This window comes from Sebastes umbrosus, chromosome 12 (genome assembly GCF_015220745.1).
Source record: "Sebastes umbrosus isolate fSebUmb1 chromosome 12, fSebUmb1.pri, whole genome shotgun sequence".
Taxonomy (NCBI): Eukaryota; Metazoa; Chordata; class Actinopteri; order Perciformes; family Sebastidae; genus Sebastes; species Sebastes umbrosus.
The window spans coordinates 30,788,613-30,812,786 of record NC_051280.1 but is presented as its reverse complement, the minus strand read 5'-3'; the positions used below and the strand labels follow the sequence as shown (position 1 = coordinate 30,812,786).

Genomic DNA, 24,174 nt, shown 5'->3' with positions numbered 1-24,174 from the left:
TACTGTCTTATTATTATTTATATTATTGTGTAAATAAACAAAGAATCAACATCAGAACACAATATTGGAGCAGAATCTCTGCTCTTAAGGCATGAATTTGATATTTCAGATGTTGAGAGAATCAAGCATTTAATACTGTCAACACCCAAAGAGATCCGCGGTTGATCAGTCGGAGCAGCAGGAGTCCAACATTTTGCCGGATAAATAAAAAGTTTTCGTGATCTACATTTCGTCTCTCCTCCTGTCAGGGCGCGCTGGCGTTCATTTTCTCCTGGCAGCTGTCCCAAAAGCCAAGCAGTCTGTTGTCCTTGTTGGCGCAGAAGTCCGTGAAGTCTCTGAGCAGGCGGTCGGCGAGCCTCTCGTCGCCCAGCACGCCCGTCCTCCAGGCCTTGGTCAGCATGGTATTGTAGGCCCAGTAGTAACCGACACGCTCCTCGCCGCCGTACGGCCCCTGGCTGTTGGAGGTGGTGGAGTTCCTGCGTCTGCGCTGCTGCCCGCTCGAGTACTTCCTCTTGGAGTACGGCAGCTGCAGGAACACGGTGCCTGACAGGAAGAGAAGCAGATTGAAGCTCGTCGGCTTCCAGGAAGCAGACGTTTGTGTGTGTGTGTGTTTCTTTTTTAACGTTATGATGTGACAGACCTGTCACGTGGATGTACTGGGGCTTGTTCTCGGAGGGGAAATTAAAAGCAGAAGCAGAAAACTTGTCGTGCACGAAGCCGAATCTGGTAAAAGGAGCACAACATTTACAGTTTTGCATAATGAAACTCAGAAATTCAGACAAAATGAAGGGTCCAGGATCCAGAACTTTGTAATTCACTGTAATCCTAAATGTAACGAGTGCCATGATGTTTTATTTTTCGCGATTTTGAGAAGAGGAAATATTTTTTTTGCATGGACATTAATTATATCTTATAGAGAATACTTTATCACTCAAAACTGTATTAAATAGTCTGTTAAACCTGCAGTAGGTAGTCGGTATAATTGGGCAAAATAATTCCATAATAATCTTTCAGCATATTGTAATTCAAGTTCTCAAATTAAATAATTCTGAGTGATAATTTCTCTACAAAATTTAATGTATGTGCTTGCAGAAAAGAAATCCTGTGCTCAAAATGTCCCATCGCGTCCTTGTATTTCAGGCTCAAAAAATATAATAACAATATAACATAAAACAACAACAACCTGTAGAGTATGGCCTCCTGAAAGAGCTGCATCCTGTCCCAGTACGTCTCGGGTTCAAAACCTGTTTGATGAATTCAAACAGAGACACATGTCGTGAGTGAGCTGCAGCACACATGAAAAAACACACGTGACCGCAGCAGTCGGTCGGGCCGCTTCTATACCTTCGAACAGGTTGTCGCTGGCGTTCTTCAGCAGACAGTGGATGTTCAGAGGGATGAAGAGCTGGGCTCTCAGCGGATCTCCGTACAGGTAGGACGTCAGAGCGAAAGGAACCTCCAGCACGGGGACCAACAGGAAGCCGCAGGACGCTGCCTTCCTGTGCCACCCTTGAACCTGACGGATGATAGCTGGTTAGAATATATAAAAATCCTCCGTTACATGTTCACACTCTAGGAGACAAGTTGTACTTCTCAGTGGCTTCAAGATCCAGACGGAGAAGTTAACATGTGACCCGCCACCTTTTACTATCTTCTTTCGCTCTCTCACTCAAAAGAGTTTGCAAACTTCTTTTCTGCTGCCCAAATATATACTTCTACTTTGTTGCCTGGACCAGCTCAGGTAATCGCCGTCAGTGTCCGAGTCGTTATCGTCACTGAATACCTCTGCTGTTAACTGTTAAACACAGTTAAGAGCATGGTAGAGTTATCATCAAATCACTGAAATGATCAGCAGTCAGCTCACAAGAAACCTGCCTTCATCTCAGGTTCCTCCAAATTAACCCTTTAAAAACATTGCTTAATTCATTTGAGATGCAGCTCAGCACTGTGTGTCAAGTTGTTCTAGACATAAATCAGAAATAAACATGAATTATGAATTAAAATAAATTGTGAAAGTGTATAAGGGTTTAGAACATTATGATAGAAGTACATGATGTCCATCCCTATGCTCTAATATGTCTCATAAGTTGTTACAGCAATTTGTGGGTTGATACCATTTGTTACACAGATTTGGTGCTAATTTTAACCATTTTTTACCACTCGAGAATTGATGAAAATGATCAATAATCCTCCAAAATACCACATTAAGACACCAAGACCTTGAGGATTACCATATAAAAAGCCATGCTGTGATTTGGGATCAAAAACTTTTGACATTTGGAGATTTCTGAAGAATTGCATTTTTCGGCGATTGGATGGCGAGCACACACACTGCCCAGAAACCCCCTTATTGCCAATCTAGCTAGGAAAGCCATCCATCCTCTGAATGCTCTAGGTCTCTAGTTTGTGGCTGTAAAGTTTCATGAGGCTGTGATTATCCTAGAGGTCATCACAGGTCATTTTATACAATGAGGTCAAGTTTTTAAAAAAAAAATTGTCTCACTACAATGAAATGTCTCCAATGGGGACTAACATCATCACACATGAATACAGTTGGGCTCATTGGATCCACAAGAGTCTCAGCTTTACAGTGATACCCAGTTAATGTAATTCCAAGACTGTTTAGGGACCCCAGTAACACATTTATACTGCATGCAAGTAAAGGGGAGACTCGTGGGTACCCATAGAACCCATTTTCATTCATATATCTTGAGGTCAGAGGTCAAAGGACCCCTTTGAAAATGACCATACCAGTTTTTCCTTGCCAAAATTTAGCGTAACTTTGGAGCGTTATGTAACCTCCTTTCCGACAAGCTAGTATGACATGGTTGTTACCGATGGATTCATTAGGTTTTCATATCTGTACCTCTCGCTCTAAAACTGAACCTGCTACAGCCTCTGAAAGACAGTAAAGTCTGTCGGGATCGCGGGTCTCTTCAGACCCAAAGTCATACTAGTTTTGTCTTCCTTAATCTGCTGCACTATTCAGGAACTCAAGATGATTTTTTTAATTTGAGTGTAGATTCTGCAATCTATTTTTTAAAATTTTTTGTGTGTCTCTTAACATGTAAAGGATGAAGAAGAAGCCATCTAGTTACCATCTCAAAGAGCACTGCAGCAGTGACAGCCATCCAGTGCAGCTTGATCTCGAAGGCAGCGTTGAGGGAGAAGTTCCCGTGGTAATAACAGCTGCACCATTCGGTCCGGTCACTGCGGTTGTTGACGTCCACGTCCAGCGTGACCGTCTTCTGCTCCGGGACCGTAGCAGCTGGGGGGGGGATAGATAGACGGAGGGAGGTGGTGGAGAGAGACACGGGAAGACAGGAGGCAAAGGGAAGCAAAGAGATGGATGGCATGATGGGCAGGCAGGAGGAGGAGGAGGAGGAGGAGGAGGAGGAGTGAGAGCAGGTGGTGAGCATGGATTACATCAAGTTAAAGTCTGACATTATCCCAGTTCAAAGAGAGGTTTCCTGGTTTAATGGAGAGCGGTTCGAACAACAAATAAGCTATGAATGCACTCAGTGTCTACTGAATGATTTTGGCATTACATTAAAGGGAAAGTACTTCTCCATAGTCTACCTAAACACGGCATGCCCCCAGTTTGGAGAACTGCCGACCACCATCTACTGTAGGTAACACACCGACTATGGAGAATACAACCCCACTTCAAAACAATCCAAACTCTCCTTTTAAGACTATTCCAGGAAACCAGTCCAAAGAGAACTGGGAAAGCATTAATCTTGCAAAGTTGTTGCTTTAATGATGCAAGCGCTTTCGAATATCCTGAGGTCAAAGGGGACAAATGAAGCATGAAGAATTGAGCCGGAGCAGAAGCACTGCTCACGAGCCGCGTTGCGATAGCGTGCTTTATGTTGAGAAGCCAGGATGAGATGCGACAGGCGAGGACGTTGCACACCACAGCACTACTGAACCACAGCCACTAGCACCACAGCATGCACTGAAACACCACACCAACCCTATTACTGCTCCTGGATCAGCTACACACTCACCACGCAGCATGCACTGATTTTACTGGGGTGGAGGTGGGGATCAAAAAAATTTGAGTGATGTGGACGGATCAAACTACGGCTATCGTCATGCACTACACACTGGAGAACAATGCAGATCTACAGTCCACTGTCAGGAGAGCTGAGTCAAGAACAGACGTGCTTAAAGCTGTCCACTTGTGATCGGATCACTCAGGACGCATGTTAATGCCAGGTCTGAACATCTTTACATAGACAACAGTTGTTTGCTGCTATATCAACGCTCTGGACATCAAATACAGAAGCTTTAATCATCTGCTAAAATCCTAATTGTATTTACCATTTTACCTTTACTTCATCTAACCCATTTAGGGCAACTCTCTGAAGTGGACTTCTGTATGATCTGATTCGTGCCGGATGAAGGGAGGAGATTGTGGCTCCTCTGCGGTGTGGGCAGTGGGCCGGGGGAGGATCGGGCTGGGTGTACCTAGCAGTGCGGCGGCCTGGCTGCGTCCTCCAAAGCTGCGGCTGAAGGAGCTGTGCCTACTTGCGTAGGAAGCCGGCCGGCTGGGCAGCCAGGGCAGGAGGAAGGCCGGGAGGTCGCATGGTCGCCGCTCCTCCAGCACAAACGCCACCTCGAACCACTTCCTCTGGAACAGAGTAAAGTCCTCCAGCGCCGCGGCGGACCAGCCTCCGGCCGCCGTGGAGGGAAGCTGGGAGGTCGGGGCTGCAGAGGACAGGACACCCGCTGGATCACATATTCCTTCTAATCACCTGACATTAGTTATAGATATATGAAAGTATGAGCATGTGTACCATCCTTCTCTCCTGCTATCCTGTAGAAGTAGAATCCGTAGACGAAAGTGCGCATAGCATCTCCAGAAGCGTGGGCCACCACGCCTTCATCCAGCATTTTCTACACAAAGCAAACAGACAAACACGGCACAGCTGAGCGGAGTTTTCCTTGTAGACAAACATATATATATATATATATATATATAGGATAACGTTTTAAATCTCGCATACTCTTGCTAGTTTCTCAACATTACCAACCCTAGCTTTAACTGCTTCTTAACTCGTCCTCACTTGTTTCCTTGACCCCCCACGACATTATTTCATCAATTTTAAAGGAAAGTTGGGACATGCAACTCTTACCTGCATGATATCCACAGCCATCCCCTGTGTGGCCACGCCCTCCACATTGTTGACCAGCCAGTGAACAACCTCTGCGCTAATAAAGCAGTTGAGTGGTAGGCCTTTCTGCTCCGGCAGCAGCTGTACACCTGTCCTGTAATACCAGAGAGAGCACAGACACAAACAACTAAATACAGAAATACAGAAGATATGACCTTGTAAAACCGAACGAGAGAGCCTGTCTCAAGGTCTGTTTATTAAAGGTTCAATAAAAAAACATTTTCCGGTATTTTCACTCTAGCTTTAAAACTGAGCCCGCTACAACCTAAAAATCGCAACAACAGCCCTAGCAGATAAACAACTAAACATAAAAATTATATTAATAATAGTTTAAAAAGAAAATTAAGAAAAACATAAACATATATAGTATAATGATAAATAAAATAAAAAAATGTATACACATCAAAAGTATATATCAAATATATTAATTATAATTATTACTTTTACTAAAGTAGTTAAAATATTACATAACTACATACAAACTGGTTACAGCAGCCACATAAACAATTCTGATGGGGTAACTGGTTTCCTTTTACAGGCTTCAAATCAAAAACACACAACAGCAACAGCAACAGCAACAGCAACAGCAAAAACAACAACAACAACAACAACAACTCTTACGTGGGATGTTTGATGGCCTCCAGGATCTCCAGGAGTGTTGAGGAAGAGGACAGAGAAAGGGCTCCCGCTGCAGACTGCCCACTGGGGATGAGATCACAGATCAGTGCTAAACCACCACAGGTTACTGTTTAGGCAGATTATCCGTGTGTGCTGACGTTTGTCTTATCTAGGGGGCTACAGGGGTTCTTTAGGGGGAGATGTGGAAGTTCAGCAGTTTATGTCAAAGCAAATGCAGCAATTTTTTGGTTGATACCATTTGTTGCACAGATTTAGTGCTTAAGTAACTTTTTTTTTTACCACTGGAAAATTGATAAAAATGATCAATAATCCCTCTATAATACCACATTAAGACACCAAGACCTTGAGGAACACCATAGAAAAAGCCATGCTGTGATTTGGGATCAAAATCTTTTTGACATTTGGAGATTTCTGCAAGAATTGTATTTTTCGTTGATTGGATGGCGAGCACTTGTTGTGTAAACTGCTCAGAAACCCCCTTATTGTCAATCTAGCTAGGAAAACCATCCATCCTCTGAATGCTCTAGGTCTGTAGTTTGTGGCTTTAAAGTTTCATGAGGCTGTGATTATCCTAGAGGTCACCACAAGGTCATTTTATACAGTGAGGTCAAGTTTAAAAAAATGGTCTCACTCCAATGAAATGTCTCCTATGGGGACTAACATCATCACACATGAATAGTTTGAATCATTGGATCCACAAGAGTCTCAGCTTTACAGTAACTCTGACAGCCTTAACTATAATCCTTTTTATCATCTTTGATGTGCTAGACAGCTGTCAAGAGTATCCCTGCAGTACGGGAAGTGAAAGGTTACCTGGTGTCTGAGGTGCTGCTGCTGCCGGCTGCGGTCTCTCCTGCAGGCTGTGCTGCCGCTCCGGCTGTCACTGCTGGCTGGACTCCTTTATCTGCAGCCTCGCTGGCCTCAGCAGGCAACTGCACAGTTAAAAGCACTTCACTCAATTCATTTTAGTAAGTTGTGAAGGTTTCCTACGACGGAGTATTAGGGCCACATTGATGGGGGGGGGGGAATCGGAGATTTCGGGAATAAAGTCATAACTTTACGAGAAAAAAAAGTAATTTCCTCGTAAACAAAAGAGGCAGTTTCCTCATCAGGTCCGTGTGGTTCTTTCTTCGGAATAAACTCAGTTTCTTGCACAATCTTTTCAAGGTCCTGATACTGATGATAACGTGCTGCTGATGAGCCAGAAGATGAAATATTTTGTTATTTGTGAAACCTAAACTAAAGTATAACTTCACAAGATGCTCCACGTTCCTCATTTTCACACACGCTGCTCTATTTCCCTCTAAAATAACACGGAAAATTACTACTTTATAATGTTATGACGGTATTCTCGTAATATTACGACTTTTTTTTGGTAAACTTATGACGTTATTCTCGTAATATTACGACTTTTTTTCTCGTAAACTTATGACGGTATTCTCGTAATATTACGACTTTTTTTGGTAAACTTATGACGTTATTCTCATAATATTACGACTTTTTTTGGTAAACTTATGACATTATTCTCGTAATATTACGACTTTTTTTCTCGTAAACTTATGACATTATTCTCCTAATATTATGACTTTTTTTTCTCGTAAATCTATGCCTTTATTCCCGTAATATTACGACTTATGACGCACATTTTGGTTGACTGAAATTATAAAACAAAATAAAAAACATTCGGCGTATAGGCTACAGATTTGTACAACTGGAGAATGTAAGAATCACCTACAAGAATGATAAATGAAAATGTTAAAAAAAAATAAACGTTATTCATTTCCATTAATTTTTTTAAAAAATCAACAGGGAGTCACTGAAGAGAGGCTAAATAGAGACGCATGTGTCTCCGGAGCCGCAGGTTGCTGACCCCTGGCCTATATAGGAACTGACAATACACTTGAAATGTATTATTGCAGCTCCAAAACACACGGTGACAATTTTTTTTGGTGCACCTAAATGATGTGCTGGTGCACCTGAAATGAAAAAAGTTAGGCACACCAGTGCAACCAACGGAAAAGTTAGTCTGGATTCCTGTTTTTTCATAGAAGCAGTGTTGCTGCTGCTCTGGATGATCCACAGAGGAACTGTCCCAATGTGCATCCTGTGGTTTATCCAGAGTACGGGAGACACTGCTGCTGTTGAACTGTATAGCGGAGGCAGACGCTCAGAGACACAGAGATCTCTAAACCTGGATGAATGAAAAGGATCTGAATGGATAGATAACAGTGGAGGGAAGAGAAGAAAACATGTCTGTTTTTGGGGAACAGACCAGCCCAGTCCTGATGTCATGCATGGAAACAGGAGTGGGCCTCAAAAGTTGATCTATTACATGTTAGTTACACCAGGATCACACTACATGTTTTACTCTCTGGAACTGGAGCGCACTGATTTTAGGATTTAGTCCGCTCACAGTCACTGAACAGACGATGTTTTGCTATTTAGACTGTACCTACGTCGCATATGGAGGCATTTTGGTGCCCTAGGCGAGACATTTAATGGGCATTTTCTTCCTCCGTACGATGCCGGGGACTCCCAGGGGTCCGTGAAAGGTTTTCAGATTCATTCATTTAAATTGTCATGATATCATTTTTTTGTTTTTTTACAAAAGGCTTCATATATAATATTTAAGTGGGTTTTCTCCGGGGTCTCAGGTTTCCTCCCACAGTCCAGAGACATGCAGGTTCATTGTTGACTCTAAATGTCCCGTAGGTGTGAATGTGAGTGTGAATGTTTGTCTGTCTCTATGTGTCAGTCCTGTGATAGTCTGGGGACCTGTCCAGGGTGAACCCCGCCTTCGCCAAATGTCAGCTCGTTTTTTTTCCTGTTTGAAACGGCGAGCAGAAAACCAGGGAACAATCAGGTGCATTCAACGAGAGGGTACGTCACCACCTGAAGGGCCAGTAAAGTGGAGCAGCGCGTCCCCTATAGTGTCTTCGCCGGACCTGCTGGACATGTACTGCTGGATTTAACATTGTAGAGATGAGATCTGACTATTTGTGTAACAATTTAGCCACAAATTCACAAACTGACCGAACTAATTTATGTGGTATAACAACTAATCTCACTGAATAAGTGTTATGTCGAAATGTTTACTGCGCTATGGATTAAATGTGATCCCGGTGTGAGAGTTGACGGAGTCACTATCTACCTACCAGCAGGCACAAAATACAAACACACTACAAAACTAGAGTCTGACGGGGCACTGCAAGACAAAAACATCAGAGTGTTTCTGCACACCATGCTCATGCAGCAATGCAGAGAGAGTTAGAGGAGCTACAGCACATGTGGACACACACACACACACACCAAAACACACACACACACACACACACACACAGCTGCAGTGATGCCCAGGGACCTCGTTACTGACCTGAGAGTGATAGATGTAGGAGGAGCGAGGGCTACGTATAAAATCCAAAATAAAGGCAGCGTCCTGTGAGCACACAGGAAGAACATGACCCCGGATCAAACACCCAAAGCAACAGGAACAGGAACAGAGAGCATGGGGGGGGGGGACAAATGCAGATGGAAGGAGAGAAACAAGAGCAAAAGCCCCACACCGAAGCACCGGTGAAGAAGAACCATTTTATCCAAGTATTTGTAGCTGATTAAAAAAACATTCAGATGAGTCGGCAAAAGCTAAAAAACACTTGAAGCAAAACAATGTACTCTGATCCATACACACACACAGTATAGACGCTCACCTTGCGGGGGCTGTCTACGTATGTGGGAGCTGTGGCAACACTCGAGGGCTCACTGACAGCTGTTGAGGGCTTTGCCTGCTGCTGCTGCTGCTGCTGCTGCTGCTGCTGTTGCTGCTGCTGCTGTTGCTGCTGCTGCTGCTCCTCCAGAGTCCTGACGGGAAGCAGAGAGATTGCAGTTAAAACTGAGATTCATGGCTGCAACACAAATTGGCCTGCGGTCCCAGGAATACACTCACTTCTGGTTCTGCTCCATCTCCAGTAAGGCTGACAGAGCCGATGTGCCTTTCTTGCCTTGTGGGGGCGCCACCGGCTCGGTAGAGTACGGAGGGAGAGGACTGGTGACCTGCAGTCCTTTCATTGGTGTGCCCTTCTGCTATGTGAAGAGAAGTGAAACAAACATTTCAGCACCTACAGATACAGTGGATATTAAAGGGACTGTACGTAAGTTTTTACTCTTATAAATCTTTTTTTATTGACAATGTGTGAACGGGTTGTAATCTAACGAAAACTAGAATTGCACTCGGAGAGCGCAGACCTCCGCCAATGCGTGACTTTAAAAACAGATCACAGCTGGCGGTACCGTGAGGTGGTCGGCTTGTTATTAACACGGTGTGTTTCCGTGTAACGTATCGGCGGATGCCTCTCTCATTCAGCAGCCGTGTTATGTCTGTATAACGTTACACTACGTTGTCTGTCATCCCGTCATCTACCACTTTGTTCTTTCTCAGCGCGGACGGCCAGCAGCTCCCGCACACACATCCACACACGTCTCTCTCTGCTCGAAGAAGGAGGCGGGGTCACGTGTCATCAACGCCTCATCAGTTACACTTCGCATGTGTTATACTCTGTGGTCTTAATGCTCAGGCTGATCGGAATCCGTAAAAATATTCCTAAATCCGGATCATGATCCAGATCGCCACCAAAATGAATGGATTGTTCATTGTGCTTCACTCCACCCCTCAAAAAAAATTATTTCAAATCCATCACAGACTTTTGGAGTAATCCTGCTCACAGACAAATCAACGCCGGTGAAAACATAACCTCCTTCCTAAGTCTTCGGTCTTGGTGGAAGTAAAAATGAAACCTTCCGTGACTTTCTGGGTTTCCTCTCTCAGCCTGTAGACTGCTTTTAATGTGAAGAACCCGGGCCTGGGAAGGTCCAACGGATGTCACCTCATGCACGCTCGTGAGTGCTTTAGCCGTAGCTAACGTTCGGTTAGAAATAGAGTCGGCTAACGTCAACAAACGACCTGCCTCCACCACAACTCAGACTCCAACACAAACTCAACGGAAGCACAAAATAAAACAAAGTTATATGTGTTGTCTGGTGATTGTTTTGTGTGTACCTGCCCAGGGACCGCAGATGGAAATTAGCTCATAGCTAAATCTGGCATAAATCATCTTTTCATTTTGAGATAAATGTTTGTTGTGCATGGTCCTTGTTTAATAAAGACTAATAATAATAAAAAAACAAACGTGATGTAAACTAGAAGAGCCTCACTCTGATGATCCTGTCGGAGCGATGGCGACGCCGAATGCGGTTGAGTCCCTCCAGGAAGCGGATGAAGCCATCCAGCAGCACCCAGTCCCCGTTGCCACCCATCCAAGCGCCTGCTCCCTCCCCGTAAACATCCCAGTGGCCCTCCCCGTCCGCCACCCGCCGAGCTCCTCCGGCTGGCAGCAGGAGGAAGCGAGTCCTCCAAAACTTCAGAGAGTCGATCAAACTGTGGAGGCAGAAGGAAGGCAGAGCATGCTATCTGATAATGATACTCCTGTAACAGAGTGGATATAAAACTCTCACATCTCAACAGTAGGGTTGGGACGATTCACCTATTTCCCCGATTCAATACTATCATGATACTTCGGTGCCGATTCGATATGTGTTGCGATTCGATATTGCGATTTATCGCGATTTTTGTTAACTGTTTTAACACTAGACCATGGGGAAAAAGTTGAATCATACACTTCTAGGGACTTTTACTTTGGAAAATATCTAAATTTATACAATAAAAATGCTTGACTTTGTGTCTGTATGTAGTCAGAGATGTCCTGAAGTCAAATATATCAGGATCATTGTCAGGAACTATTTATTAAGTTTTTTCCAGCAACTCAAAAATCAAAGAATAAAGACATCTCCCTCACAGATTAGTGGTATTTTCGTTTTAATTTATAAGGAACATGTAATGTTTTAAACTTCTGGTGAATATAATCCAATCAATCTTATTTCCATAGATGTATTTTGTATTTACAGTTCCCTTTGTTAACACCTTATTTTGAAAACCGGACATAGTCACACGTGTATACTTCCTCTAACTTCTCCAAGGTGGTCTCTAGCTCTCCTGTCAGCTCCGTTCTCTTTATTCATCCATGGTCAGCTCCATCGGGGCCGTTTGAATGCAGAGAACATAAATGTCAGTATATAGGTGCTCTACAGTCGTAGCATCGGCCTATTTGACCATGGAGATGAGAGCGACGGCCGGCTCGTTTCCTGTCCATGACAGAGTTAGCATGCAGCTTTAGCCGTGATGTCTAGCTCTGCTTTTTCCTGTCAATGTGTGAAACCCAAAGTGTTTCCATACTTTACTGGATGTGTAGTGTTTACCACGCTGGAGTTAACATGTGAGGGTGCAGGTCGTATCCACGCAGACCCTCCGCCGTTTTCTGCTTTTTCATTTCGGCTCGCTGCGGTTTGTTTTGGTTGACGGATACGGAACGGATATGACATCACGTTACTCAGACTACAACAATAAAAGCGGTAACTTCCTTCTACCTCCGCAGAGACTCAAATGAAGCAAATATATCAATTCTGGCATTAAAAAAAAATATTTCCAAATCGCGATACATAGGTGAATCGATTTTTGTTCCCAGCCCTACTCAATAGTAGATTGCATATTTGGCTTTGACCATAAACTAAACATTAATAGCCCTGAAGTCAGTATGTGTTTGTGTATTTGTGTGCACCTGAAGTCCTCCGAGCCAGCAGAGCAGATGTACTGGTCCAGGTAGTTCCACTTATATTCCTCCAGCCTCTCGTGGCCGAACTCCACCCAGCAGGACACAAACTGAGCATCAGAGTGTGGAGGGCACAGGCTGTAACTGTACTGGATCTGTGCCGACTCATACGGATACCTAAAGAAAACACACATCATTATTCACACGGCAAAAAGATGCAGAATAAGTTGTGGGTGTGTTGGGGGGCTGCCGGGGGTGTACTCACTTGGGCAGGTAGCGAGTGACTGTGATGATCTTGTCCTTGAGGCATACTTTGTGGAACGTCCGGCCCATACTGAGCCAGTAAACGGTCTCCTCCTCCTCTGCTCGACGCAGAGAGACCAACCCTGGAGAAGAAAGAGGACATATACAGTCACCTTTCTCACATAGTGAAAGCAGAGGTAGACTGAGTTATCACAAATACATATTCAAGTTGTAATTTAGTTTGTTAGTAAAGGTGGAAAAGCTATTTTACAGTGAATATCAAGCTAACTTTACTTCATCCCACATACATGTATTAAGAACTTCATACTTAATAATCACAAACTAACTCCGAGAAATAATATACGGTTACGATTTGATGTGAGAATACAGTAGACAATCTGAAAATGTCAATGATTTTAAATAAATATACACACAAAACAAATGATATGAAACATGAATTAACCTCTGGAGTAAAGAGGACTGCTGCCGAGCGGTGTGGCCACAGCGGGCTGAGGTTTCCTGTTGTTGGGCTGGACGATGATCTGGTATCCCTGCATCAACCGCTGACAGATAAACTCCTCAAACACTTGAGACGCACTCATCACTGGAGCTTCGTCTTCCCGCCTGAGAAACAAACGAACACAGTCTGATTCTCTGATTTGCTTAATGCCGGTCATCCTCTGTCCGTGTGTCCTTCGCATATCTAGAGAGAGAACCGCTCATTCGATCTGCATCACACTTGCCGGGTGTGTCGCTGGGGAACCAAGGGAGTGCTTTTTCAAATTCCCTTTAAAAGGGACTCTATGTAAGAACCAGAAATTGCTTGTTAACAGCGACTCCTGTTTCCGTTAAGTCAACGAAAGTCAGCGTCCTGTTGCTCGCGCTTGTGCTCGCTCTATATAGACATGAACGAGCATCACTCAACACAGTGAGGCGACACACGTCAGCCCCATCACTTCACTCAGCACCAGGAAACAAGACACGGGAAACCTCTGTTGGTCTGGAGGAGCTGCAGCAGTTATTTCTGCACAAATGTCCACTGTACATTCACTAGATATTCTCAGAGCTAAACTAACTCTTCTGCAGTGTGTAGTGTGCGTGCATGCACCTGAGAGGTGGAGCGAGATAGCGAGTGAGAACGAGCGCAGTGTGTGAGTGAAGTCAGGCAGGCAGGCAGAGGAGCAGAGTACAGCAGAGACTCCGGTCCTGGAGACCAAAGCTACGGTCTCGTCTGTGTCTTCTGACCGCGGTCGGGTTGCTGGAGCAGGAAGAGTTGACACTGTTTTGCAAGACGGGCTTCACTAGATTTAACTTTGCGGTTTTGGTGCTTCCGTGTAGTTTGTGTTGGAACAGCGTAGCCACACGCGAGCGCGCACAGGACACCGAACCGCAATGATTTATAAGAGTGTAAGTGTAAACAGTCCCTTTAACTGTTAATAAAAATATGACTCAATGATTTCTTTTCCCCGAAACGTGAAGGTGTTTATTTCAGACCTAAATTGTGCCTGCAGTCTTTCTTCTCTAATCCAGATTATTATACTTTGTTCAGAGTCATTTTAGTAAGAAAATCAACCGTAAACTATAAAAGTGAGGGGGGGACATGTCTCCCAGATCCCTAGAGGACATTGTGCCGTTGGGCATGTGAATGTATGAACAGCTGTTGAGTTGAAGTGACCGGCTACAGACAGTCATACTCTAAAAGACAGGACGTTCTACCTCTCCAGGTCGCTGTGCGGCAGCAGGTCGTAGCAGCCTTCGGTGTAGTCGTTCTGTAGCGCCTGGCGGTCGGGGAAGTAGTCGGTGGTGAGGGGCAGGCAGGCCGGAGTGGTCAGAGACTTCCAGTCCACCCCCACTGTGCAGCAGAAGCTGGGCACTGTCGGGGGTGCAGACAGCAGCAGGGCTTCAGGAGCACCCACACCATACATACACACATACACACACACGTACACAAACAAAAAAAAATCCCCACAGCAAAGACAAATGCATGTACCCAGGGTGGAGAGGTACATGTGTGTGGGGGGGCGAGAGTGGATATAGAGAGGAAAGGGGAGGCACAGTGGGGTGATGAGTAAAGAAAGGTTGGGGGAGAGGATGAAGATGTGAAGATGGAAAAGAAAGAGTGAAGATACAAACAAAAGTAGAAGAGAGGGGAAGAGAAAAAACAGAACGTGTTACTTTTACTGGCCTTTCGTCGCCCCCCCCCCTGCTGGTGATTCCTGAGAGGGGGGGGCCTGTAGTTGAGGTGCAGTGATCAGACATGCAGATCGTGGCCCTGTGACAGTCTGTGATCGCCACCAGTCACAAGCAAGAAGTGGAAAATGTGTCCTGAGCTCAGCAAAAGGTGCGAACTGCAAAAAGTGACTGAGTCGAATTTAAGCAGAGAAATCACATCATGCAGAACATACGGATGGTGAGCAAACATTCAATATTGTGCGCAAGAGAGATTTTGTTTACAGTAAATTTAAGAGGTTGAGAGAGACATATACTACGCATACTGCCATGCAGGAATGAGATATATACACACACAAGGCTTGTTGAATGCAAAACAGGTCATGGTGAAGAAAATGACGTGAGGGCTAATTAATGAATCAGAGGATTTTAAGACCTGGTGATATTTCATCATGAGAATTAAGATGAACAGGGAGAAGGCCCAGAGAAGGAAGGGAGAAAGTGAGGATACAGTAGGGAGGAGGAGGAGGGGTAACCCCGAGCCACATGACCTGTAAGGAGTGGTTTCTAACCTGCGACCCCCTGGAGACAGACGCCCAGAGAAAGCCTGCCTGCCAAAGCTGAATAAACCCTCGCAGGTTAAAGACACCTCTGACGGTTTATCGGCATCATCATCATCAAGTTTGGTGATTAAGAACATCAGAGCCCGATCCTGACAAATGTTTGTTTGTTTTTTTTGCGACTTATCAATTTACATGTTTTTTGTTTTTGTCCGTGGGAGGCAAGGTGGACTCACTTGGATCGGCGCCGCTGAGGGAGAAGTCTTGAAACGTGGATCCGCGGTTGGTCAGAGTTCCTGTAAGGAGATCACAATTAAAACACAGAAAGAGCAGCTTCACAGGGGGAGCAACTAACGATTATTTACACATTATTATATATTTATTATTATTTATATTCCGTTTTTTTGTTTTTTGCCCTTATCCCGAAAAAAGTCAATATTTTTACTAAGCTGTTTACATGGCTAATGCAAGTGAATATTCCACTAATATTCCTGTTTACAAGCAGCCGTTATACTCCGATTAACGTAACCTGTGACCGACTTCCGTTCCCTCTTTCATTCCTTCAACCCCCTTCTGGAAAACGTCGGTGTTGACATATTTGCGCATATCCCAAAACCTGTTCACATCCAAGTCTTTCATCATGTTTAGCAGTAGGTGTGTTTCTCCTTTTTTTCTTTTGGGAATGCATCTCTGCAACCTGTCGGCAACGCACAGAGCTGACCGTAAAACAGGCGAGAGGCCGTGTGTCACAAACTGAACCCCGATTGAAACTCAGAATAATAGTGGAATATTAGTGTGCAAGTAAACGCAGTCAGTTTGTCGATTGATCTGATGATTATTTTCTCAATTAAACCTGCAGTTTTTTGGCATCATTGGGAAAAAATTCCATAATAACCTTTCAGCATATTGTAATTCAAATGTTCTGAGAGAAAACTAGACTTCTGCTCCTCCTCATGGCTCTGTTTTCAGGCTTTAAGAAATCTAGCCTGTGATGGGAGACTTTGACCAATCACAGGTCAATTCAGAGAGAGAGAGCGTTCCTATTGGCTGTGCTCTGGCTGCTGGGCGGTGCTTGGTATTTCCTCAACTGATCTCAACATAGCTGCCGGGTCACAAACGTTCTCATTTTACAGCTAAACAGTACACTACAAGATGTTTCTGAAAACATTTGAGGAGAGAAATAGGCATTACAGTAACAGAATATTGATTCATATTTGATCAGCGCTGCCTAGTTTGACCGTTTGGTCGGAGTTCGCAAAGTGATTGACAGCTGCTCAGAGACGGCAAGGCTCCAGCTCGGCTCTGATTGGTTGTTTTCCTCCAGTCTGTGAAATCTTGCAGATGCCGTTAGGAGCACCGGAGGACACAGAGACACATGACTTTTTTCAGATTACCTGTCTCATGCACTACTGTCAGGATATAATGACAAAAGGTTTCTATAAAAATAACCTTTTTTAATCGCATTTGCTCCAATCTTACCTACTGCAGCTTTAATTTAATTGTGAATCCAGTTATTTATTTCTCTTTTTAAACTGCATTTTCAAATAGAATTTTTTAATTCCATTATTTATTAATGAATCCATTCATGTATTTTTAAATAACTCACTTATTGACTGTTTTTTGGTGTGTTTTTTTTTAATCCCTTTTAAATTTGAACTATTTATTGATGAATTAATATTTCATTTGTAAATTCGTTTTATGATTCTTCTCTTTATTGCCCATTAAAATGTCAAATAATGAATTACATTGTAATGTAGTCCATTTATTCATAGATTATTATTCATTTATTAATGCCTATTTTTATTGTTTAATTAATTATTAATCAATGAAATACTTTATTTACTCTTGTGGTCCTCCATACATTGGTTCCTACTGAAGACATAAATCTGTTGGGGACTATAGAACATCGCCAACCTATAAAGCAGGGTTAAAATACTCAGTATGTTTCAGGAGAACACTGGTTTTAGAGTCGGCATATCACCGTTGTTGTGGCTCCCTGGACTTCCAGTCAACTCCTCCATCCCTCCACCGACGTAAAGACCGTTCTCTCCAGCGTGCCTCGACGTTGTTCGCCTTAAATGAAAAAGATAAATACCAAACATTCATCTCACTGTCTGTGCTTCTCGAGTTGCATTTTCTTTGACTTGTGTCTGACCTTCCAGTGGCCTCGTGGTAGGCCAGCTCCAGCAGCTCAGCGGAGGTGTGGGCGGGATCTCTCTGCTGGCTGCCCTGCAGTTCAGCCATATTCTGCCTGGTCTGGTGGTGGATCTGGATGGCCTCTCCAGAAGGACCTGAGGAACAACAGCGCACATACAGTACATGCTGTTTTTACGGAGGTGTTCCTTAAACTGCATGATCGTTTTGGAGACTGCAGTTTGTGATGCTGCTGAAATATACTGTGTTATACACCACAAACTACATCATCCAAGATGATCATACATACAGGACCTTAGCCAGGTCTGTTAAACTGCCGCCTGCATGCAAGTGTTTTCACAAAGCCGTGTGTTCCCTCACCGACAGGGAAGGTGTGCATCCACCGCCGCCGGTTGGAGGTGAGTTTCATGGGCATCCTGGACGGGGTGAAGGGGTTGATGAGGGCTCTCTGAGGAGTGTAACCTCCTGGACGGATGTGCAGAGTGGACTCAGCACTTCCCACTGTGAACCTGCCCGGGGCACTGGAGTCCCGCTGAGAGTCCATCATCTTCTCCAACAACTCTGGACAACAGAAGAAGACAACAAGAATGGGATGGAGAAAGGAACGAGATGGAGGGAGCACTCTTTGTCACATCCCTTGTGAGTGTTTTCCCTTAAAGGGACAGTTTGGATGTTTTTGAAGTGGGGTTGTATGAGATACTTACTTATCCATAGTCAGTGTATTACCTACAGTAGATGGCATAAACAGAGAGGAATACCAGCACAGGAGCAAAGCAATGTACTGCTGTGGACGGGGGGCAGCAGCAAAACGGATTTTACACACCTAAAAAAGACTACAGCGGACAGCCAGTTAGCACGCACGTTCTGCGCCCGCGTGAGAGGAAATAACTCTCCACACCAGCAGGCGGCGGTAGTCTGTATTTGTCATTCAAAAAGGATAACCGGAAGACCGAGGACGGCGGATATACAAGCTGTTGTTATGATACGTACATGAAACAAAGCCGACCATTTTCACACCAGTCTCACTCAGTCCACTGCTTCATTCCAGATGTTCATGTCGCTGTGAAAATATCTGGAATGATCAGATGTGATGAAGATGAAAAATGAGAAGAGCCTTCTGTGTGTGTCCTCTTGACTTTACTCGTTGGCCTGCTTTCCTCACGTCCGTTTCTCTTCTTGTGCACGGATTAGTTTAAGCTGAACAGCCAATCAGAGTGATTTCTCTCTGCGACGGGCGCCGCCACCGATTCAACATGATGAATCGGCCGAAAAAACTCGGACACGGGCAGACTAGAGCCAACGGTGCGGGACACACTGAAAGTTAGTTTGGATACATGAGGTAAAATTACTGTTTTCGTCAATGGAGTCTGGTGGCTTTGAAGAGAGCATAACGGCTTCAGTTCCCCTGTCTATCTGACGGCGAGGTAAAGCGGTGAAAATATTTTAAATATAGAGTACACTTAAACGGATTGAGATTTTTTTAGGTGTCTAAAATCCATTTTGCTGTGGCCCCCGTCCACACTGCCATCTTCTGCTATGGAAAAGTACCTCATACAACCCCACAAATCTGAACTGTTCCTTTAAGATGTGGAGGAGTTACCTCTGGTGCTGGTGTATCCCAGGGAGCTGCTGACCTCATACTGGGCGGGAGGCATGCGGGGTATAAGCAGCATGTTGGACACAGGGCCCAGACTATCATCAGAGGCCAGGCTGCGCTGTTCCTCCGGACCTCCAGAGCGAACAGGAGGGGACGCGCCGATGCCTGCGCTGACATCCACCGAGCCCCAGCTCTTCCTCCCGCTCGACTCTTTGTCTCGACCCATCCTGAAAGACACATAGTCACTACTGTTCAACGAGGCTGAAGGTCCACAAGGTTCACTAGAGATGATTAAGATACCTAGAAGAATACCTAGAAAGCAGTAAGATACCTGAAGTTGGTGCTCCTCTGAATCCGTGAAGGACCAGGCAGTCTGAACACCTGAGCGTCAAAGGCGTCGTAGTCCACCTGAATAGGCAGGCTGTTTTCAGAGTCCTTTGGAGCACAGAGAGCTGGAAGAGGATTAGGATCATTAGGATTCATCCTCTGGGCCCCATGAATATCGGTACCATAATTCATGGCAATCCTTCCACAAGAGTTGTAAAGCCATTCCACTAAAATCCAAAAATGTTAACTTCATGGTGGCGCTAGAGGAAAGTCACCAACTTCAATGGAGTTCATACTATGGTGACCAAAATTTAACTCAGTCCAGTAGTTGCTGAGATATTTCAATCTGGACCAAAGTGTTAAAGGACTAATATGTAACATGTTTACTGTAATAAATCATCCCTAGCACCATTATCTAATTCTTTTTCCTTTTCCACTAACATGGAACGGGTTCCGTTCCGACTCGTGCATCTAATTTTCAGACATTCAAAGCGTTTCAACCAAAAATAAATTGGTTCATAACCCGAAAAGTTGGTTCCAAGCTGGAACCAAAAAATAGCATCAGGCATGTCATATTAGAGCTGTCCCGATACCATTTCTTTAGGCTTTGAAGCTTCGGTGAGAAATATTCAAAGCCATTCGAAGCTTCACGGAGCAGCACGGCGCGGCAGGCTGACATGTTCTTCTGTCTATCTGTCTCCATCTCCCCCATTTCAGTGCCAGTGCCTGCCGCAACACTGTACCATGGGTGTGTTAAGAGCACTGGATCCAGCGTTGGAGGCGGGGCCCCGTTCACTCCTATGAAAGTTGCTCAGTGGCGCATGAAGCCTAAATGGCTCGACTTCTGACGGGAAAAGTGCCCGGCGATCTTCCGCATCCATTGGGCCCATGGAGCAGGCGCAGTAGCGTCCGCTCGGTGACACGGCTCGGGTCACGGGGTCAAAGCCGTCACGCTGTCGTCACGGCTTACTAACTCCGCCTCCCAGCCCTCGCTCCAGCCATTCACATGTACGGAGGAAGGAAAATAACTCTGGATTCAGCTATTAGTGCGTTTTACAACTTTTAGGAGCTAATGATTTAAATAAGGACTGTTCAAGTGTTCGTACTGGAAAGTTGATTCACCTCCAAAAAAATTATCTACTGAGTTACAGATGTCTCTTTCCCAATGTAAGTCTATGGAGAAAAAGTATTTTTGGGCCCAATGGCATCACGTGATGGACACGGAAGTTGTAGTACCGCCGTTTGGCTGCTACGAAAATTGGCATCAACGACCGGCGCTCTTCCTGGGGGGCTTGCACTGAACACACACGCAACTCTACACACAACAAACAGCGATATAAGTCTGAGAATATGAATAAAGAATAATGTTGTGGGATTTTTCCTTATTTCGTGGGCTATTTTGGGATTGATACATCATCATTACATACATCCTTGATTACAATAGTTCCGCTCAAAACTGGTGGAAACGCGGGCTGGTTCGCTAGATCGCACCAAGGTTCCAAGAATCCTGAACGGATCCGGTTCAAGAACCAGAGCTAATTTGGTGGAAAAGAGCTCAGAGAGATAAAGAGTCAGAACTTACTGTGGTCCTTGCTGCTCTTGAATTTCTCAGCATGAAGCTAGAAGGAAGGTCATTTTAATGAGATGTTAAAAACATACAAAGAGAATCCTTTTTGAATTGTTTTAAAGTCAAACGACAGTGCTGCAACAAAAATGTGAACGCACCTTGCGACCGGCCAGTTTGATTCGAGGGGTGAAGGAGCTGCAAGAGTTCTGACTTTTGGAGGTGTAGAAGCTGAAGAGAAAAGACGCAAGCAAGATAAAATCAATCAATCAATTCCACCTTGAATTTAAATGCATTTATCAGTCGTGTGGTTTTTACCTGTGGTTGATCCAGTGAGGAAGGTTATAGTCGTCTCCCACACGAGAGTCTCCAGGTGTGGTCCTGTTGTGCAGCTACAGAGAGTAACGAACCATCAGAAACCAGTCAGGTATATATATATACAGCCTAATGCACCGAAAGACGCTCTGAATGAGTTACCTTGAATAATGGTACCGCGTGCAATGGCTGCTCCCCCATACACACCAAGTCTACGCCGATACCTAAAGAGAGAAAAGTACGTGTCACCATTCAACATCATTAAAGGGATAGTTTGGATGTTTTGAAGTGGGGTTGTATGAGGTACTTCTCCATAGTCAGCGCCCCAAGTTTGGAGAAACAGACAAGAGGACCAGCACGGGCACCACGCGTAAAATATCAGTTTATGTGTTCACTGAATTTAGAATATTTTCACCGCTTTACCTCGCTGTCAGACAGCCCTTTCTGACGGGGGAACTGAAGCCGTTATCTATGCTCTCTTCAAAGCCACCAGACTACATTGACAAAAACAGTAATTTTACCTCTGAGAACACGGGAGTTGCCGGTCTACCGCTGCCTCCATCGGTTAGTTTGTAGTGTTATTGTGCGACTTTGGTGAATCCGAACTAACCCTTTAAAGCACTAAAGTCACACAATAACACAAAGGAGTCTAGTGGCTTTGAAGTGAGCATAGACGGATGGAACAGCTTCAGTTACCCGTTGGAAAGGGAAGTATGACAGCAAGATAAAGCAGTGAAAACATTCTGAATATAGCGTGCACTTAAACAGATGAAGATTTTTTTTAGGTGTGTAAAATCCGTTTTGCTGCTGCAGCCCCGTCCACAGCAGTACATTGCTTTGCTCCCGTGCTGGTACTCCTGGTAATACACTGACTATAGAGAAGTACCTCATACAACCCCACTTCAAAAACATCCCAACTATTTCTTTAACTTCATGCAATGAACCTTTTATTGTCTGTTAACATCTATTGTTCAGTTTGAAGTTCCATGTGTTTGAATTGTGTTTGTATGGTCACGCTCACCGTTGTCAATCATACGCTGTTTGGTGAGGATCATGAGCAGACGGTCGACTTCAAACACTCCCACCCCGGGTGTGATGACCACTGACATCTGGCCGGTGCGGTCAAAGTTACGGTTGATGTAGTGCTTGTCGAACACTATGGGAGACATTGGTGATCATCAGCTTTTCCTCTTGTCTTTTTCTAGTTAGTAGAAGTGTGAAAGACACTTCCCTTCAGCAAGTGCTTCTTCTAAAGTGCGTTCTTCATGTCTCTGTTCACTTTATAACCAATTACTGTTTGTTTGTTCAAGTATTATTTGACTTTGCCTGGATAATATTAAGACAATGAGTAAATTTATGTGCAAACTTAGTCAAGAAATGACTCAAATAAATATGAGATATTATGAGAATGCCAAAATACACTGGAGGGGGGCTTTAAGAAATAGTTACCAAGCTTACCAAGCTTTAAAATGTAGTAAGCTCAGTATAGTTGCACAATGAATACAACAAATCCTACTTTTGATAAGCTGCCCCCAGTGCAGCTCTATTCTGGTTCCTCACCATTGAAGGAAAGGTTAATGGCCTCCAGGTAGTTTCCTTGAGCAGCAGTTGAGTTGTATCCAACAGGAAAACCATCTGGAATGAAGGTAAATAAACACAAGACACACACAACGCAAGGTTTTTGGTCACAAAAGGGCACCTGATCCAAAGATCCATTAGTCTGGCAAAACGCTGGACTCGTTCCCTACCTGCTTCTTTCAGCCGCACCAGGACAGGATACTGAATGAAGAGCTTCTTGATGGTGACCAGTAACGATGTCCACTCATCCCGTCTCTCATTCTGAGCCACGACCCTGATCACAAAACACTTAAAGGATCAGATCAGATTTTTTTTAAGTGGGGTTGTATGAGGTACTTCTCCGTTGTCGGTGTATCACCCACAGTAGATAGAGTTCAGAGAAACAGACAGGAGTACCAGCACGGGAGCAAAGCAATGTACTGCAGCAGCAAAACGGATTTTACACACCTAAAAAATCTATATCAGTTTGTGTAGACTATTTTCACCGCTTTACCTCGCTGTCAGACAGTCCTTTCTGACGGGGAACTGAAGCCGTTATCTGTGCTCTCTTCAAAGCCACCAGACTCCATTGACAAAAACAGTAATTTTACCTCGCAGAATATGGAAGTTGCTGGGCTTCCGCTGCCTCGATCGGATAGTTTGTGTTATTGTGTGACTTTGGTGTTTTAAAGGATTAGTTCGAATTCACCAAAGTCACACAATTACACACACAAAGAAACAAACCGATCGAGGCAGCGGTAGACCAGCAACTCTTGTGTTCTGAGAGGTAAATTTACTGTTTTTGTAAAAGGAGTCTGGTGGCTTTGAAGAGAACATCGATAACGGCTTCAGTTCCACGTCAGAAAAGGGCTGTCTGATGGCGAGGTAAAGCGGTGAAAATATTCTAAATATAGCGTACACTTAAAGGAACAATATGTAGTACTGACAGCTAGCGTTTAAAATATGTAACAGCAGTTCAAATTGAAAACATTGGAGCCGTCGCCCGTCTGCTCTTCCGGTGTGACTGGAGTGCAATTTGAGGGTTACCTTCTCGACACGACCGCGTTAGCCTCTGGCCACCAGCAGCAGTAGACAGAATCACTTCAGCGGCTGTGTGTCTCAAATACTCGCTGCCTTGATAACCCAGCTGCACACGGACCACAGAGCGATGTGGTCCGTGTAGAATCTAAAGTTATATTATCTGTTGATC

General features: G+C 44.4%; 1 protein-coding gene across 10 annotated transcripts in view; it reads right to left on the bottom strand.

Annotated features, from left to right (window-relative positions):
• The window catches only part of depdc5 (DEP domain containing 5, GATOR1 subcomplex subunit), a 30,207-nt gene continuing 6,033 nt past the window's right edge, over positions 1–24,174 (bottom strand). For 2 of the 10 annotated variants that reach the window (XM_037787527.1, XM_037787520.1), the window contains exons 13-43: positions 23,156–23,259; positions 22,968–23,042; positions 22,429–22,563; positions 21,570–21,631; positions 21,411–21,484; positions 21,254–21,323; positions 21,111–21,147; positions 19,533–19,653; positions 19,205–19,428; positions 17,965–18,165; positions 17,606–17,741; positions 17,432–17,523; positions 15,687–15,746; positions 14,438–14,621; positions 13,185–13,345; positions 12,744–12,864; positions 12,488–12,655; positions 11,028–11,250; positions 9,763–9,899; positions 9,527–9,677; positions 9,193–9,255; positions 6,633–6,751; positions 5,802–5,882; positions 5,142–5,274; positions 4,803–4,902; positions 4,474–4,713; positions 3,099–3,268; positions 1,345–1,516; positions 1,184–1,244; positions 641–723; positions 1–543 (exon numbers count right to left, since the gene is read on the bottom strand). In XM_037787527.1, coding sequence (XP_037643455.1) covers positions 245–543; positions 641–723; positions 1,184–1,244; positions 1,345–1,516; positions 3,099–3,268; positions 4,474–4,713; positions 4,803–4,902; positions 5,142–5,274; positions 5,802–5,882; positions 6,633–6,751; positions 9,193–9,255; positions 9,527–9,677; positions 9,763–9,899; positions 11,028–11,250; positions 12,488–12,655; positions 12,744–12,864; positions 13,185–13,345; positions 14,438–14,621; positions 15,687–15,746; positions 17,432–17,523; positions 17,606–17,741; positions 17,965–18,165; positions 19,205–19,428; positions 19,533–19,653; positions 21,111–21,147; positions 21,254–21,323; positions 21,411–21,484; positions 21,570–21,631; positions 22,429–22,563; positions 22,968–23,042; positions 23,156–23,259 — 4,057 coding nt within the window. In that variant the 3' untranslated portion in view covers positions 1–244. Of the gene's footprint in view, positions 544–640; positions 724–1,183; positions 1,245–1,344; positions 1,517–3,098; positions 3,269–4,326; positions 4,714–4,802; positions 4,903–5,141; positions 5,275–5,801; positions 5,883–6,632; positions 6,752–9,192; positions 9,256–9,526; positions 9,678–9,762; positions 9,900–11,027; positions 11,251–12,487; positions 12,656–12,743; positions 12,865–13,184; positions 13,346–14,437; positions 15,511–15,686; positions 15,747–17,431; positions 17,524–17,605; positions 17,742–17,964; positions 18,166–19,204; positions 19,429–19,532; positions 19,654–21,110; positions 21,148–21,253; positions 21,324–21,410; positions 21,485–21,569; positions 21,632–22,428; positions 22,564–22,967; positions 23,043–23,155; positions 23,260–24,174 lie in introns of those variants that run through there. The other 8 variants (XM_037787523.1, XM_037787521.1, XM_037787524.1 and 5 more) reach the window with 8 other exon arrangements.